The 16,222-nt window shown below is 41.5% G+C and overlaps 1 protein-coding gene across 2 annotated transcripts in view; it reads left to right on the top strand.

The window, feature by feature from the left end:
• Nucleotides 1–15,911: 15,911 nt before the first annotated feature.
• Nucleotides 15,912–16,222, top strand: part of ST3GAL5 (ST3 beta-galactoside alpha-2,3-sialyltransferase 5) — a 39,916-nt gene continuing 39,605 nt past the window's right edge. The window contains exon 1 of one of the 2 annotated variants that reach the window (XM_045580964.1): nt 15,912–16,048. In XM_045580964.1, the coding sequence (XP_045436920.1) occupies nt 15,964–16,048 (85 nt within the window). In that variant the 5' untranslated portion in view covers nt 15,912–15,963. The remainder of the gene's footprint in view (nt 16,049–16,222) is intronic. The other variant, XM_036435906.2, reaches the window with a different exon arrangement.

The following is a 16,222-nucleotide window of genomic DNA, read 5'->3' as shown; positions in this document are numbered from 1 at the left end:
CTCTTCCCTTGGTATTGCTCAACCTTAGATCTCCCTTTGGCAAATATAGGTCATCTCCATTTGAAATTATTACTGGCAGACCCATAAGAGTGGATCAGGGACTCTGTGAACCTGCACTGCTGAAAGCAGATCTCCTGATTTACTGTGGAGAATTCATAAGGACCCTTAAGACTAACAGCTCATGCAACAATCATTCTATAGCATGTTCCCAGGAGGTAAAGATGTACATCATGATCTCCAATCCCAGGATAATGTCTCCTGGAAACACCATCTCCATAAAGATGTCCTTGGGTCCCAATGGAAGAAGCCACATCAGGCGCTACATACTAAACCTTATGCTGCTAAACTTAAGAGTATTGACCCATGCACTCACATTTCTCACTTAAAAAGGACAATAACACCTGAATGGTCATCTCAGCCTATTGCAGATCTTAAGTTAAAATATCTCTAAACAACCCGAGACCAACACTTTAGTTCTCATTCCAGGATCAAAGCAGACAGCGTCTGATATCCATGGCTCCCCCTAGACCCAGACCAGGCCAGTCATACACGATTCCACCCAGAAACCCTTGCTCTTGGTCTTCCTTTGGACCACTGTTCTCTCATTTACTGATTATATTGCTGTCATAATCTGAGTTTTGCCTGAACAAAACTCTTGAGAAAACATACTATCTTTTAATAAACATACTCAAATTTTATGTCTGCTTACTAAAATGACTACCCTATTTCCCCTTCAACACTCCTCTGCTACTGCCATCTAACAATTATACAACAGCACCAGTTTAATTGGGTAGTCACCCAAGATAATCAAACCAGAATTAGTAGCTTGGCTTTTAAGCCTTAAAAAGTTACAAAACTTAATTAGTAAACCTAGCTAGTAAAGCTGGATTTAAAGTCTCATACCTCAAAAAGAGTTGATATGATCTTCCTATTGCCAGATTCATCCATAAGTTTCCCCCATCCCACAAGGGAATACCCATAAATACAATCTGGACTCTTACTAATAACTTTATCTGTTTTGAAAAAAATAAATGGTTCAGGCAGAATCTGGGATTTTGTCCCTTTGAAAATGTGTATCTACACTCTCTTGTATGATTCCGATGAGCATGAGTCCACAACTCAATGGGCATTAAGCAGCTACCACGTTACTTCTTGCATTTTCACTCTAATGCGGGGAAATTCAGGCTATAATACCACTCAGTCCTGTAAAGCAGATGTTCTTCCACTCCCGAATACTATTTCCAGACTAGGTTAAAAAACAAAAAAACAAAAACCTAGTGTTTAATGAAAAATAAATGAAATCTATCTCTCAGGGAATTCCAGGTGGAAAACTTGGAACAACCAAACCCATGCTGATCTTTCAATCCTAACCCAAATATATAGAAAACACCCGAGGTTTATTATTACCCAATATTTTTAATTTATTTAAGGAACTTCCATAATGTTTTTGTAGTGGCTGCATCAATTTGCAATCTTGCCAACAATGAACAAGGGTTCTCTTTTTTCCAAATTTTTACCAACACTTGTTTGTTGATTTATTAATGATAGCCATTCTGGCAGGTGGGAGGTGATACCTCATTATAGCTTTAATTTTAATTTCTCTGATGACTAATAGCATTGAGTATATTTTTAAATGTCTATTGGCTATCTGTATGTTCTCTGGAGTGTTTTCTATTCAGGTCCTCTTCTTGGTGTTAAATAGTATAAACTTCTTATAAATTTTGAATATTGACCCTTTATTGGATACACCTTTGGTGAACATCTTCTCCCATTTGATAGGTTATCATTTGGTTTTATTGATGATTTCTTTTGCTATGCAAAACCTTTTTAGTTTGATGTAGTCCCACTTGTTTATTTCTTCTTTTGTTTCACTTGCCCAAGGAGACATAAAAAAAACACACACACAAACAAAAAACCTACTAAGAGCAATGTCAGAAAGCTTACTGCCTATGTTTCCTTCTAGGAGTTTTATGGTTTGGGGTTTTATATTTAAACCTTTCATTCATACTTAGTTTATTCTTGCATATGATATAAGAAGGTGGCCTACTTTAATTTTTTTTTGCATGTATCTGTCTAGTTTTCCCAATAACATTCATTGAATATTGTCTTTACCTCATTGTATATTCTTGCCGTCTTTGTCATAGATTAATTGGCCATGCAGGTGTGCATTTATTTCTGGGCTATTTTGTTTCATTGACCTATGCATCTGTTTTTATGCCAGTAATGTGCTCTTTTGATTACTATAGCCTTATATATACTTTGTATCAGTTTGTGTGATACCTCGAATTCTGTTCTTAAAAAAATATATGTAAATGTATATGTACTATATCTATATGTATATGTATATGTATATATATTGATTTCAGAAAGGAAGGGAGAGGGAGAGAGATAGAAACATCAATGATGAGAATCATTGATCAGCTGCCTCCTACTCACCCCCTCCTGGGGATCAAGCTGCAACCTGGGAAGGTGCCCTTGACCAGAATTGAACCTGGTCCCTTCAGAATGCAGGCCATAGCTCTGTCCACTAAGCCAGATCAGCTAGGGCAACTCTGTTCTTTCTTCTCAATATTGTTATGATCATTTGGATTCTTTTGTGGTTCCACATAAGTTATAGAATTATTTGTTTTCATTCTATGAAAAATGCCATTGGTAGTTTGTTGGCTGTTAAATAAATAAATAAAATGTCTGGACATTTTAATGATATTAAATTTTTCTATCCTTGGGCAGGGTATACTGTATGCTTCCATTTATTTGCATTTTCTCCAATTTCTTTCTTCAATGTCATAATTATTCAAGTGCAGATCTTTTACCTTCTTGGTTAAATTTATTCCTAGTTATTTTACTTTTTGATGCAATCATAAATGAGAACGTTCTCTTAATTTCTCTTTTTGATAGTTTTTTTTTATTGGTGCATAAATTACAGCCAACCTGAATATTAATTTTGTATCATGATACTTTAACGAATTCATTTATCAGTTCTAAAAATTTTTTTGGTAAAATCTTTAGAGTTCTCTCTATATAGTGTCATGGAATCTGCAAATAATGACAGTACTACTTCTTTACAATTTGGATGTTATCTATCTATTTATTTATTTACTTGGTCTGATTGCAGTGGCTAGGACTTTCAAAGCTATGTTGAATAAAAGGGGTGAGAGTGGACATCCTGTCTTGTTTCTGATCTTAAAGAAAATGCTTTTAGCTACTCCTGTTGCCTCTGATGCTAGCTGTGGTCTTTATTATGCATACGGTCTTTATCATGTTGTGGTATGTTTCCTCTATTCCACTTTGCCAAGAGTTGCTAAGAGTTTTTTATCATAAATGGATGCTTGATTTTGTCAAGTGCTATTTCTGCATCTATCAATATATGCTCTTTTTAATCCTTTATTTGGTATATCACATTAATTGATTTGCAAATAGTTAACCTCACATCCCAAGAATAAATCTCACTTGATCATGGTGTCTGATCTTTTTAATGTACTGCTGAATACAGTTTGTTAATATTTTATTGAAGATTTTTGCATCTATGTTCGTCAGGAATATTGGCCTATCATTTTCTTTTTTTGTATTGTCTTTGTCTGGTTTTGGAATCAGGGTAACACTGGGCTTGTAAAAGGAGCTTAGGAGCCTTCCCTTCTCTTCAATTATTTTTGGAATAGTTTGAGAAAGAGGTGTTAATTCTTGTTCGAATGCTTGGTAGAATTTGCCTGTTAATCCATCTGGTCCCAACTTTTGTTTATTGAAAGTTATTTTTAAATTACTGATTTGATTTCATTAGCAGTAATTGGTCTGTTCAGATTTTCTGTTCCTTCTTGATTCAGTCTTTGAAGATATGTTTCTAGGAATTTATCTATTTCTTCCAAATGTCTCATTTGTTGGCATGATGTTGTTTGTAGTATTTTCTTATAAGCCTTTATATTTCTGTAGTGTCCATTGCCACTTTTCTTCTTGTGTTTCTAATTTTATTTATTTGAATCAATTCACTTTTTTTCTTGATGAATCTTGTTAAAAGTTTATTAATTTTATTTATTTTTTCAAAGAATCAGCTTTTGTTTTCTTATCTTTTGTATTGTCTTTTTGGACTCTATTTTGTTTTTTTCTGTTATGATCTTTATTATTTCCTTCCTTCTACTCACTTTTGATTTCCTTTGTTGTTCTTTTTCTAGTTGGTTTAGGTGTAAGATTTAATTGTTTATTTGAGAGTTTTCTTGTTTCTTGAGTAGGCCTGTATTGCTATGAATTTCTCTCTTATTATTGTTTTTGCTGTGTTCTATAGATTTAGGATCACTATGTTTTCATTCTCATTTATCTCAAGGTATCTTTTGGTTTCTTCCTTGATCTCATTGTTAACCCATTTGTTGTTTAGTAGCATGTTATTTAGCCTCCAAGTGCTTGTCTGCTTTTCAATTTTTTCCTTGTAATTAGTTTCTAGTTTCATTCCATTGTGTTTGAAGAAATGTTTGATATGATTTCAATCTTAAATTCATTGAGACTTATGTTTTGTTGTGTTTTTACCTTTAAAAAATGTGGGATAGCGTGGAAAATGTGCCATGTGCCCTTGAAAATAATGTATATTCTGCTGCTTTGGCGTGAAATGCTCTTTAAAAAATCAGTTTAATCCACTTGACTAATTTGTTATTTAAGGGCACTGTTTCTGTATTGATTTTGTATCCACTAATGACAATAGGATGTTAATATCCTCTTCTATAACTATATTACTTTTATGTCCATCAGTATTTGCTTTATATATTTAGGTGTTTGTATGTTGGGTCCAAGGATTATCTTCTCTTGTTGGATTGATAACTTTATCATTATGTAGTGTCCTTCTTCATCTCTTTTATAGCCTTTGTTTTAAACTCTATTTTGTCTAAGTATTGCTACCCCAGCTCCCTTCTCCCCATTTCCATTTGCATTAAATATATTTTTCTGTACCTTTACTTTCAGTCTGTGTGTGTCCTTCCATTTGAATTGAGTCTCTTATAGACAGCATATATAAGGGTCCTGTTTTTTCATCCTTTCAAGCACCATGTTTTTTAATTGGAGTATTTAACCCATTTGCATTTAAAATAATTGTTAGGCTCGTGGGTGTGTCTCAGTGGTTGAACATTGATCTGTGAACCAAGAGGTCACTAGTTTGATTCCCAGTCAGCCCGGGTTGCAGGCTTGATCCCTGGTAGGAGGCGTGCTAGAGGGAGCTGATCAATGTTTCTCTCTCATCAATGTTTCTCTCTATCCTTCTCCCTTTTTTCTCAATCAAATAAATAAAAATATATTTAAAATAAAATAATTGTTAATAGATATATAGTTATTGCAATTTTATTATTCATGTTTATATCTTTTTTTCTTTTTCAAGAAGATCTTTTGCCTAAACCGGTTTAGCTCAGTGGTAGAGTGTCGGTCTGGGGACTAAAAGGTCCCGGGTTTGATTCCGGTCAGGGGCATGTATGTTGGTTGCGGGCACATCCCCAGTAGGGAGTGTGCAAGAGGCAGCTGGTCGATGTTTCTCTCTCATTGATGTTTCTAGCTCTCTATCTATCTCCCTTCCTCTCTGTAAAGAAATCAATAAAATATATTTTAAAAAAAAGAAGAAGAAGAAGAAGATCTTTTAACATTTCTTGTAATACTGCTTTGTTGGCAACAAATTCCTTTAGTTTTTTCTTGTTTGAGATGCTCTTTATTTTTCCATCAATTTTAAATTATAGGTCTTTGCTTTTCATCACTTTGAATATTTCATTCAATCCCTTCTGGCTTGCAAAATTTCTGTTGAGAAGTCAGCTGACAAGTTTTATAGGAGCTCCCTTGTAGATAACTAATTGCTTTTCCCTTATTTATCTATTTATTTATTTTTAATTTTCATTTTTTATTAATTATGGTATCACATAATTGTCCTCATCCCCCCATTCCCATCCCAAACCCCTCCCTCCATATGCCCCCACTCCCCTGTTGTCCATGGCCACTGGCTAGGCCCATATGCATGCACACAAGTCTTTTCCCTTACCCCCACCCTCCCCTACCTTCCCTCTGGGGTTTGAGAGTTTGATCGCTGCTTCTCTTTCTCTGGGTCTGTTTTTGTTCATCAGTTTATGTCGTTCATTATTTCCCCTAGATGTGTGAGATCATGTGATCCAAGAAATACCCTTGTGAGAACCGAAACTGAGACAAGCCATAATGGTTATGCTGAGAGGCAAATGAATCAGTCTGTAGTGAATTTCTTTCTGGTTCAACAGTTCTTTTGAGTCCCAATTTCAATGTCAAACAGTTTCTTATGTGTACATGTCAGCCATGATATTTCAGATCTGGTTGATGGACAAATGGTGGTGATGTAGGTCCGACCGTCTCTGGTTTGGTCCTGGGCATCCTTCAGTGACACACAGCTGCTGTCTGCTAGTATGGCAAGGCGTTGTCACCATCTTCCTAATTGCTTTTCTCTTGCTGCTATTAAGATTCTCTCTTTGTCCTTGACTTTTGCATTTTAATTACAGTATGTCTTGGTGTGGGCCTCTTTGAGTTCATTTTATTTGGGACTCTCTGTGCTTCTTAGATTGGTGTGTCTGTTTTCTTCCTTAGTACGGAGAAGTTTTCAGTCATTATTTCTTCACCTAGGTTCTTGTCCTTGCTCCTTCTCCTCTTTTGGTACCCTATGATGAAAAGGTTGTTATGTTTGGTGTTTTCCCAGAGGTCCCTTAACTAGCCTCATTTGTTGTTGGTGGTGATGGTGGTGGGCTTTTTAAAAATTAATTAATTAATTAATTAATTAATTTGTTTATTTATTTATTTATTTTTGGTGGTGGTTTTTTAATTCTTTCTTCTTTTTGCTATTCCAATTGGGTGTTTTATGCTACATTGTTTCTCAAATAATTCTTTGATCCTCTGCTGCATTTAACCTGATGTTGATTTCTTTATAATGTGCTCTTTATTTTAGTTATTGTATTCTTTATTTCTGTTTTATGGTTTTTATGTTCCTTTTTTATGCTTATTATCTTTTTGTTGAAGTTCTCACTAAGTTCCTTGATCATCTTTACAATCAGTGTTTTAAACTTGGCTGATGGTGGTTTATTTGCCTCCATTTTGTTTAGTTCTTTTTCTGGAATTTTGTCCTATTTTTTTCATTTGTGACTTGTTTCTTTGTCTCCTCATTTTGGCTACCTCCCTGTATTTGTTTCTATTATTGGGTAGAACTACATCTCTTGGTCTTGGCAGAGTGGCCTTATGTAGTAGGGATCCTGTGGGGCCCAGAGGCACAGTCTCCCTGTTTACCTGTGTGCATTGCGTGTGCTCTCTCACTGTAGTTGAGCCTTGATTGGTGTAGGTATGTCACTGGGTGGGTTTGATGCTCAGGCTGGCTGGCTATAAGGACTAGCCTTGACTACAGGGGACAAGCTGTTATTCCGGGGATGACCTCATGAAGCAAGATTTACTTTAGCTGGTTTCTGGTATCTGTGGAGGCCCCCCCCCACCCCATGGGTTTGTCATTTGTGGCACTAATTGGGTGATACTCTGTTAAGTTCTGAAGATAGCAACCAAGTGTATTGGTTCTGGAGACTCTTAAGAGGAGCTCCAATGCAAGCTAAAGTCAACTTATCTCTGTGTCTTACTTGAGACCACCTGGTAGGAGCTACAGATAATCTGTGGTTGGTAGCTGTCTGTGCTGGGCTTGGAAGCACCTGGAAGTGGTTATCCTGTGAACCAAGGCTGGCTTCCACCAGTGCTGAATTTGGGGGCATTTAGCAAGGGAACTCTGAGCCAGCTGCTGCTTGTTGGGAGTCTGTGGGCCTTTGAGAGATTTTAGGAAAATTATCAGTGCACAGCCAAGGCTGGCTGGGTTAGCTTCTAAAACAGGTTCCAGCTAGGTGTGTGAATTGGGTGGGGTGAGAGTAGCATTAGGCAGATTAGTGGAGAGCTCTGATTTGGTGTGGCCTGTGCCTGAAGGCTCAGAGGGGTGAAAGCTGGACAAGAGCACAATGGCACCTGCGGGCACTTTAACTGAAGAGAGCTGTCCCTCCAGCCCTCACCCGGAAGCCAGACAATTCATCTCCTTTTTGTATGTCCCTGGCCCTTTGCAAGATGCTACTCCCAGCCCTGGAGTTCAAAGCAAGTGAGTCCATTAGCAACTAGATCCTTGCTCAGCCCTTTAGAGGGAATGCCTGGGACTCCAGCAGCCCTCCGTCCCACCTGGACGGAATACCCGCCGGTTTACCCAACCAGATATTGTGGGGATTCCTCTTCCCAACAGTGGTGGTCTGAATTATGGAGTCTGCTGTGGGACTGGGACGCCTTGATCTCAGGGGGGACATCAGAAGCTGAGATATCCCTCCTGATTCTTTTTTTGTTGTTAATCCTTGCCCAAGGATATTTTTCCATCCATTATTTTTTAGACAGAGTGAAAGACAGACAGAGAGAAACACCAATGTGAGAGAAACATATTGGTTTGTTGCCTCCAGTATGTGCCCTGACCAGGGCCAGGGATCAAGCCTGCAACTGTGGTACAAGCCCTTGATCAGAACTGAACCAGGCACCCTTCAGTCGATGGGCCTACACTCTATCCACTGAGCCAAACCAGCTAGGGTTCCCTCTGATTCTTAACCACCATACATGGGTGTGGGGCCAGCTCATTTTATGTCTTCACCCTTCAATGAGATTTTTGTGGCTTATTCTTTATATCCTTAGTTATAGGAGCTCTGTCCAGCTAGTGTTCAGGTGCTTCTCCAGGGTGGTGGTTCTAGTTTTGATGTGGTCCTGGGAGAAGCAACCACAGAGTTTACCTACTCCACCATCTTGACCGGAAGTCAAAAGTGAACATTTGAACTGCGCTAAACCAAATGAGTGCATTCCGATACAAATGGTTCGGCGTTATTGAACTCTCTATTCAAAAATAAAAATTTCACCTAGCAATAGACATAAGCAATTAATCAGGTATCACATACATTAAGTTTACTTGTCAGCACCAATCACAGGTCTTTCAAAGCAACTTGTAATCCTTTTTGAAACCCCCCCTCTTTTTTGTCTTTCTAAACTGTGTCCCTTTTCCCTTTGGCACACGTTAGGTTTCTACCCAAATCTGTCTCCTGGATTGCAATTCTTAAAAAAAAAAAAAAAAAAAAAAAGGCCCACAAATAAAGCTTTTGTTTGTCTTGCAGTTCTTGGTCAATAATTTTATTTCCACAGACTTGAGGTGTCCTTGAACTCTGAGGAATACCCAGCCATGTTTCCCTTAAAGCTCCCAGGGTTCTTTGTTAAAAGTTCTTCTCTTATATCTCACCATGCTATTGGTTTTATTTGTTAATCAGTTTTTAAATATCCTTCTCTCCAGTTAGACCATTTGGTCCTTCAGGACAAGGACCATGTCTTAGGTGGGCCTAGATTCTGATGGCCTAGATTCAAATCCTGGCTTTGCTTTTTCTTAGCCATGAGACCTTGGGCAGTGCACTTCATTTCCCTAAGTTTTTCCAAGCCTCTTGTTCCTTAGAAAAGATCTGGGGATGAGAAGATCCTACCGCAAATGGGTGTTTTGAAGATAAAATGATTAATTTATGTAAAGCACTTAGCGTAATACCTGGCACATAATAAGCACTCGGCAAATGTTTCTGCAATTTGATATAATAGGCAGAATGAGGGCCCGATTCTACGTGTCTGAAGATGCGTCCCACAGCTTCCAAAAAATACTTTTTTGTGTCTTCGTGGGACTGTTTCTTCCATCGGAGCCGCCCGCTGCCAACAGAAAGCCTTGCCCTGATGTTCCTGCCTCTTTCCCTTCTTTGTTTGTTTTACTCCTGCTTCTCCCGTGATTGCTCACAGGAAACATTCCTAGAAAAACCTCAAGGGACTGACTTCCTTTGTGCTTCGGGGCAGCAGACAGTCTGTGATCTGCTGCTGCAGCTGTGCCGTCCCCCCCCCCCTCCCCCGCCCTGGGGACTGGGGAAAGACTGCATCTCAAGAAGATGAGAATAGGAGTTGGACCCAAGGTGAAGCCCACCAGGGGAAAAAGACAGACAATAAGGTGATGGTAGAGGGCCAGGGATTCCTGATCCCCTGCTTCACACACATCCTCAATTTTGGCTGCTACAACTGCTTTCCTTCCTTTCCTTCTGTCCACCTATAAAATAGCCACATCAGTGCCACTCCTAATAGCTTTGAAAATACCAGGTCCCAGGGAAGGCATAGCTTTTTTTTTTTTAATTTTTATTTTTGGGTGTCTGATGAGAGCCAGTTGGCTGGTGTAAAGAAACAGGCCATCTGGAGAGGACTCCAAGACTTCGTAATTTGAACCAGTGCCTCCACTCGTTTTTATTTATTGTAAAAAACCAATATTATAACAACATGAAAGGCCATTTCTTAAAAAGGAAGGCAAGATTGTTCATGATCCCACCATCCTAACACCACAAGGTTTCCTTTTCTTTAAGCTCTCTTCCAGTGTTTGGCCGCATGATAGACGATTGCATATAATGTCTGTCCTCTTTCTTTGTTTTCACTTAATATTATATCTGAAGCCTTTTCCAGTGTTGACATAATTTTCACATTGGCCTCTATCCCCTTTTTTTTTATTGCAAATATTCCAGCTGATTTGACTGAGGCTTAGTTAATGCTTCCTTAACCCTTGGGATTCCTGCTCATCCCCTTGAATCTTTGAGGTTGGCTCTTGGCAAACTGTAAATGAAAGAACTCGGTTTTCTGAGCACACTGCATTCCTTACAGATCTTCTTTCTTCCCTGCCAGCAATTTTAGCCCAAGAGTTCTCTTGGCATATCCCCATGCCAGCTGCTCTCTAAGCCCATTCAGTGGGCTATTAAAAAATAATAACATAGCCTGGCCAGCGTGGCTCAGCGGTTGAGCATTGACCTATGAACTAGGAGTTCACAGTTCAATTCCCAATCAGGGTACATACCTGGATTATGGGCTCAATCCCCAGTGTGGGGCATGTAGGAAACAGCCAATCAATGATTCTCTCTGACTATTGATGATATTCTCTCTCTCTCTCTCTCTCTCTCTCTCTCTCTCTCTCTCTCTCTCCCTCTCTCTCTCTCCCTTCCTCTCTAAAATCAAGAAAAATATATTTTTAATTAATAATAATAATAATAAAGGCCCTGGCAAGGTAGCTCTAGCCTGAGTAGTTGGTTAGAACGTTATCCTGCTTATGCCAAGGGGTTTGATCTCTGATCAGGAAAGATACAAGAAGTAACCAGTGAATGCATAAATAAGTGGAACAAATTGATGTTTCTTTCTCTCTAAAATCAATCAATAATAATCCTATATAATAAAACCCTAATATGCAAATTGACCATAGGCAGAACGACTGCCCATGCTGACCACCAGGGGGCAGGGACTCAATGCAGAAGCTGTCCCCTGGTGGTCAGTGTGCTATCATAGGGGGAGCACCACTCAGCCAGAAGCCAGGCTTATGGCTGGTGGTGCAATGGTGGTGGCGGGAGTCTCTCCTACTTCTGCAACAGTGCTAAGGACCCCTCGAGGGATGTCCACCTGCTGGCTTACACCCGCTCCCTATTCTGGCCAGGCTGAGGGAGCTCCCCCCACCCCCACCCCAGCACACGAATGTCGTGCACTGGGCCTCCAGTAATAATAATAATATAATTCTAGTTTTTCCTTAAAATAAAAGCAATACATACTTATGTTGTCCAATTTGAGAAATACATAAAAAATGAAATAAAAAAAAATCTGCTTCCTTGCTCAGTGGGTAGAGCATCGGTCTACAGACTGAAGGGTCCCAGGTTCAATTCTGGTCAAGGGCACATGCCTGGGTTGCAAGCTCAATCCCCAGTGTGAGGCATGCAGGGAACAACCAATCAATGATTCTCTCTCATCGCTGATGTTTCTACCTCTCTCTACCCTCTCCCTTCTTCTCTGACATATATATATATATATATATATATATATATGTGTGTGTGTGTGTGTGTGTGTGTGTGTGTATTAATATAATCTTGCTATTATATATATATAATCTTGCTATTCAATATCATATGCCACACTTTCTTATTGCTTTCAAAAATGTTGTTAGCACTTTAACCCTACTTGTCTCTGCTAGTCTTTCCTCACAGACCCCATTCTGCCTTCCAACTTTACTTCAGAAGCTAACTCGTGTTTTAATGACAAAGGCTGAATGAGTAAACCCTACAAAGTACATTATCTGAGACGATAGGTACTTGGTTTAGGTAGAAATATGCACAAACAGGTCACAACGCATCAGTCGGGGCATCTGAGGTTAACAGGTTTAACCTTCAGTGGAATTCAGTGGCTCATAAAACTGGAATGTGTAGCAAGCAGTAGAATGAATGGGCTGTGGGGTGGTTTGATCTGATGGCTCAAAAATGTCAAAAAGGAAATGGTTTCTCCCTAACCTCTCTCCCTACTTCCCACATATGATTCTCTTTCTAAGATAACCTCTTCCAATACTTAAAATTGCTGCCTTATCAGCAGCTTCTGAGGCCATTTACTGCCTGGCTCCTGTCTACCAGGAAACGAAAGCCTCTCTCTCCCGCCATCCAATAATTCCTGAGGTTCCCTCTGATTGGACCAGTCTGGTTTCTATGGGCACCCATGAACCAATCCTAGAGGCAGGGAGGATGGGATGCCTCTGGGTGGCTTAGACCAGCAGGTCTCAAACTATGGTCACAAGACCCCTTTACACTTCTAAAAACTACTGAGAATCCCAGAGGAAATTTGTAATGGAAGTTTTATCTTTTGATATTTGCCATATTAAAATTCAATTCCTGTCCTGGCCTGGTAGCTCAGTTGGTCAGTGTCATCTGGATACACCAACGTTGAGGGCTTGATCCCTGCTCAGGGCACATACAAGAATCAACCAATGAATGCATAAATAAATGAAACACCAAATCAGTCTGTCTGTCTCTTTCTCCTTCCTTCTCTTTCTCAAATCAATAAATTAAAAAGAAATATTTAAAGAGAAATTAAATTCTCTTTAAGACTGAGCTAATAAAAGACAGCTGAATTTTCATATCTGTTTCTGCATTCAACCCATTGCAAACTGTTTTGGTTAAAGTACATGAAGAAAATCTGCTTCATATCAATGTATAAATAGCAAAGGGAGGAGTATGTTAATAAGGTTTTAAGAAAACTGTGGATATTCTTCTTTAATACTACCCCAAAACTCTGCAAGAGGTCATTTCATAAAGATTGCTCGCACTGTGGATCTGAAACCTTATCTATAAACTTTTCATTTTGTTAAATGAAAATCCATTGTCTGACTTACATGTAAAATAAATGAGTTTGGAACATCATGCACTAGCCATTTGGAAAACATTGACTTGCCAAGTAAATGCCAGTCTTTCGAATGTTGACACATTATACATTAACCAGTATCCAAAAATCACATCTCTTAATTTCACCGTCAGAAAGAGAAGCTGTCTAACTCATAATGATATACATTTTCCAAAATTCTAAGTTTCTTTTGAAAACTGGGATTTTTTTTTTTTTTTCATTCTTGGCGATGATCAATTGTTTTCCTTGAGCGGACAGACTCACTTAGTTCATTTCCAAGAAAACCCAAATACCCAAGTTAAGAATAACCATAATTTGTCAGATGTCTTCTCAAGTAAAAAATGGTGTTTCAGGAAATCAAACAAACAGCTAGTTCAGCTTGCAACTCAAATGATTCCATAAGCACTTCTTACATAATCATCACACTTCCGTTTGTGGCAAAAGTGTTTTGTGTGCAGCTTTCATTTTGTCATTTATTAAAAAGATGCATGCTCAATAATTGAGATTTTACCAAAGTTAATAGTTTTTACTGCATCAGTAAGAATGTTCTTAGTGAAACTGCGTGTTTCACATGAGTATGCGGTGGTAGAGAATATTAGTGCAATTGGTGCAATTGATTTGTGAAGGCACTGGCAGTTTTGCACAACTTTGCTGTTGAACCATCACTGAGAATAGTAGATTATTATGAACTAATTTTGACTTCAGAGATTCCCTGGAAGGTCCTCAGGGACCACGAGGAAGTCCATGGACCATATTCTGAGAACCACTGACTTAGGCCAATTAAGCCCCACTCACGGAGCTAATTGGGGAGCGGTGGCATGGATGCTGGGGGCAACCAAATGCCTGCTAACAGAATGGCCAAAGTGATGATGAGCATAAGGAACTGAAGAATTTAAAAATCATGGTTCCTGGCCCGGATTTATAGTTTCTTGCTAGCACTAGCCACTGACTTGAAGAGATTCCAGGTGAGGCTTTGAAATCTAGTGGCTGATCCTAATCTACTGTTTGGGAAATCCCTGTCTTAATCCAGAACGGTAGCTAAAGATGGCTCTGTGGCCAGTGAAAAGGATGTTTTGTGTCAGGGCTTGTCTTGATTCACAAGTGGGTCAGCCTGTTTCCCTAGTAACTGTCAGTGGGCTGGATGAGGGAGTGGGTACAAGAGAAGCCAGCTGTCCTATCAGGCTAGAAGCTCCCCCTCTTCCTCACCACCGTCACCTTCCAAGCTAGAGGACTGGGACTCCCAGCCAGTCAGTGTTTTCAGGGCCGAGTTCTATGGACAAGGAGAAACTGGGAGAAAAGGGAAGAGTCGCTGAAGCAAAGAGGTAACGTGTCTCACCAAGCAGGCAGGCCTCAGGCTGGTCTCCAAGAGAGGGGGAGAGGTGCTGAGCATTCTCCCCGCAGCTGTCACTGACGCAGGCAGCTGCTCTGCCTGGCCAGCCTTGGCCAACCTTCTGGATTAGATCTCCAGTGACAGCCTTTCCTTTATCCCCCCCCCAAAAAAAAAAAAATAAATAAAAATGCTCAAGTGTCCTCACCTTAGAATCACCCAGAAGCATTTTTATGACAAAAGCTCTCCGGGAGGTGTGAAGACAGTCCTCCCACCCTTCCCTTTCCCTATCGGAGACTTTCCTCGTGACCTCAGTTACCCAGGGATACGTTTCCCCAACCCCTCACCCCTGTCCCCAGGGAAGAACACACACCTTCAAACCTTGTTTGGAGTTATGCAAATCGTGTAGAACTCCTAGCAATAAGACTTGGGGCTTAGGCAAATATATTTGGATCTAAGTCTAGGATCTTCTTTTCAAACAGGAAGTGGTACTACAGGCACCTAGCCACGATGTTTTGAATTCATTATCATGAAAAGGAAATTCTGAAAGCAGACCAACTTCACGGAAGAGTCAAATCATGGGACACAAATATATCGCAGGCACATAATACAAAGTTACAGAAATAACCTACCAACGTTATAAACTCTTTCAAACTTCAGAATTTTAGGGTTCACTAATATTGATGTTGTTTTAAAGTCTAGAATCCAAGGGGACTCCGGAGGCATGGAAGTGGGCGCTCCGAGTTCAGGTTCTCATACTGACCCAGGCGGCTGCTCTAAATGATTTAGGGTGACCCACTTCTTGCTCTCTGGACCTCCATCACCCATCTGTAAAGCTGGCGGATAACCAGCCTCGTCTCTCTCTGTTATCCTATTCGGGGAAGGCTGCTCCAAAAGCTCCCAGACGTGCCGATGCAGCCCGGGCTGGGCTGGAGGGCCGCGGAGGCTCGGGACCGGCATCGGCCTGGGGTGCGGCTGCTGGTGAGCCCAGCAGGCGGCCCTGCAAAGCCCCTTCATTCACTGGCTCCTCCGCTAGAGCGCACGGACTTCCTTCCGCCCTCCGGCCGCAGCGCAGATCAGAGGCGGCAGCAGGACCGCCTGCCCACCGCCCTGGGCGCATCCCGAGCCTGGGCGCCCGACTCCCCCAGACAGCGCCAGGGGGCGGGGCTGCGCGTCCCGGGGGCGAGGCCGCCGCCGCAGCCGCAGCCTTCGCGCCTTCCGATTGGCTCCCGAGGCCCTCGTGATGCTCATCCCCCTCCCCACGACCCCGCCCCCCACGCCCCTCCTCCGCATCCGCGCGGCGAGCGCCGGTCCGGGTTGAATGGGCGCGCGCGCGGCGCCGGGGGCGGGGGCGGGCGGGCGCGCGGGGCCGGGGGCTGGCTGCGGGCCGGCGCCCGCTCCCTAGCATGCGCGCGGGGGCGGCCCGCGGCGGAGAGCGGCGGCCACTGCGGGCGCGGACCGAGGCGGCGGCGGCGGCACCTGCCGGCCGAGGTACGTGGCGCAGCCTCTCGGGGCGCAGCGGGGCCCGCGGGCGGGGGGCGGCGGGGGCCATACCTCTGTGCCCCCGCCTGGCGTGTCTGGCGGCCCCGCCCCCGCGGACAGCGCCGGCCGGGGGCACGGCTCCCCCGGAGGGAGACGGGGGCTCGGGCCGCCGGGCGCTGCTGG

The sequence above is a fragment of the Pipistrellus kuhlii genome, unplaced genomic scaffold (genome assembly GCF_014108245.1).
Source record: "Pipistrellus kuhlii isolate mPipKuh1 unplaced genomic scaffold, mPipKuh1.p scaffold_m20_p_13, whole genome shotgun sequence".
Taxonomy (NCBI): domain Eukaryota; kingdom Metazoa; phylum Chordata; class Mammalia; order Chiroptera; family Vespertilionidae; genus Pipistrellus; species Pipistrellus kuhlii.
Note: the sequence above shows the minus strand (reverse complement) of the source record. Positions and strands in the feature narration are given on the sequence as shown.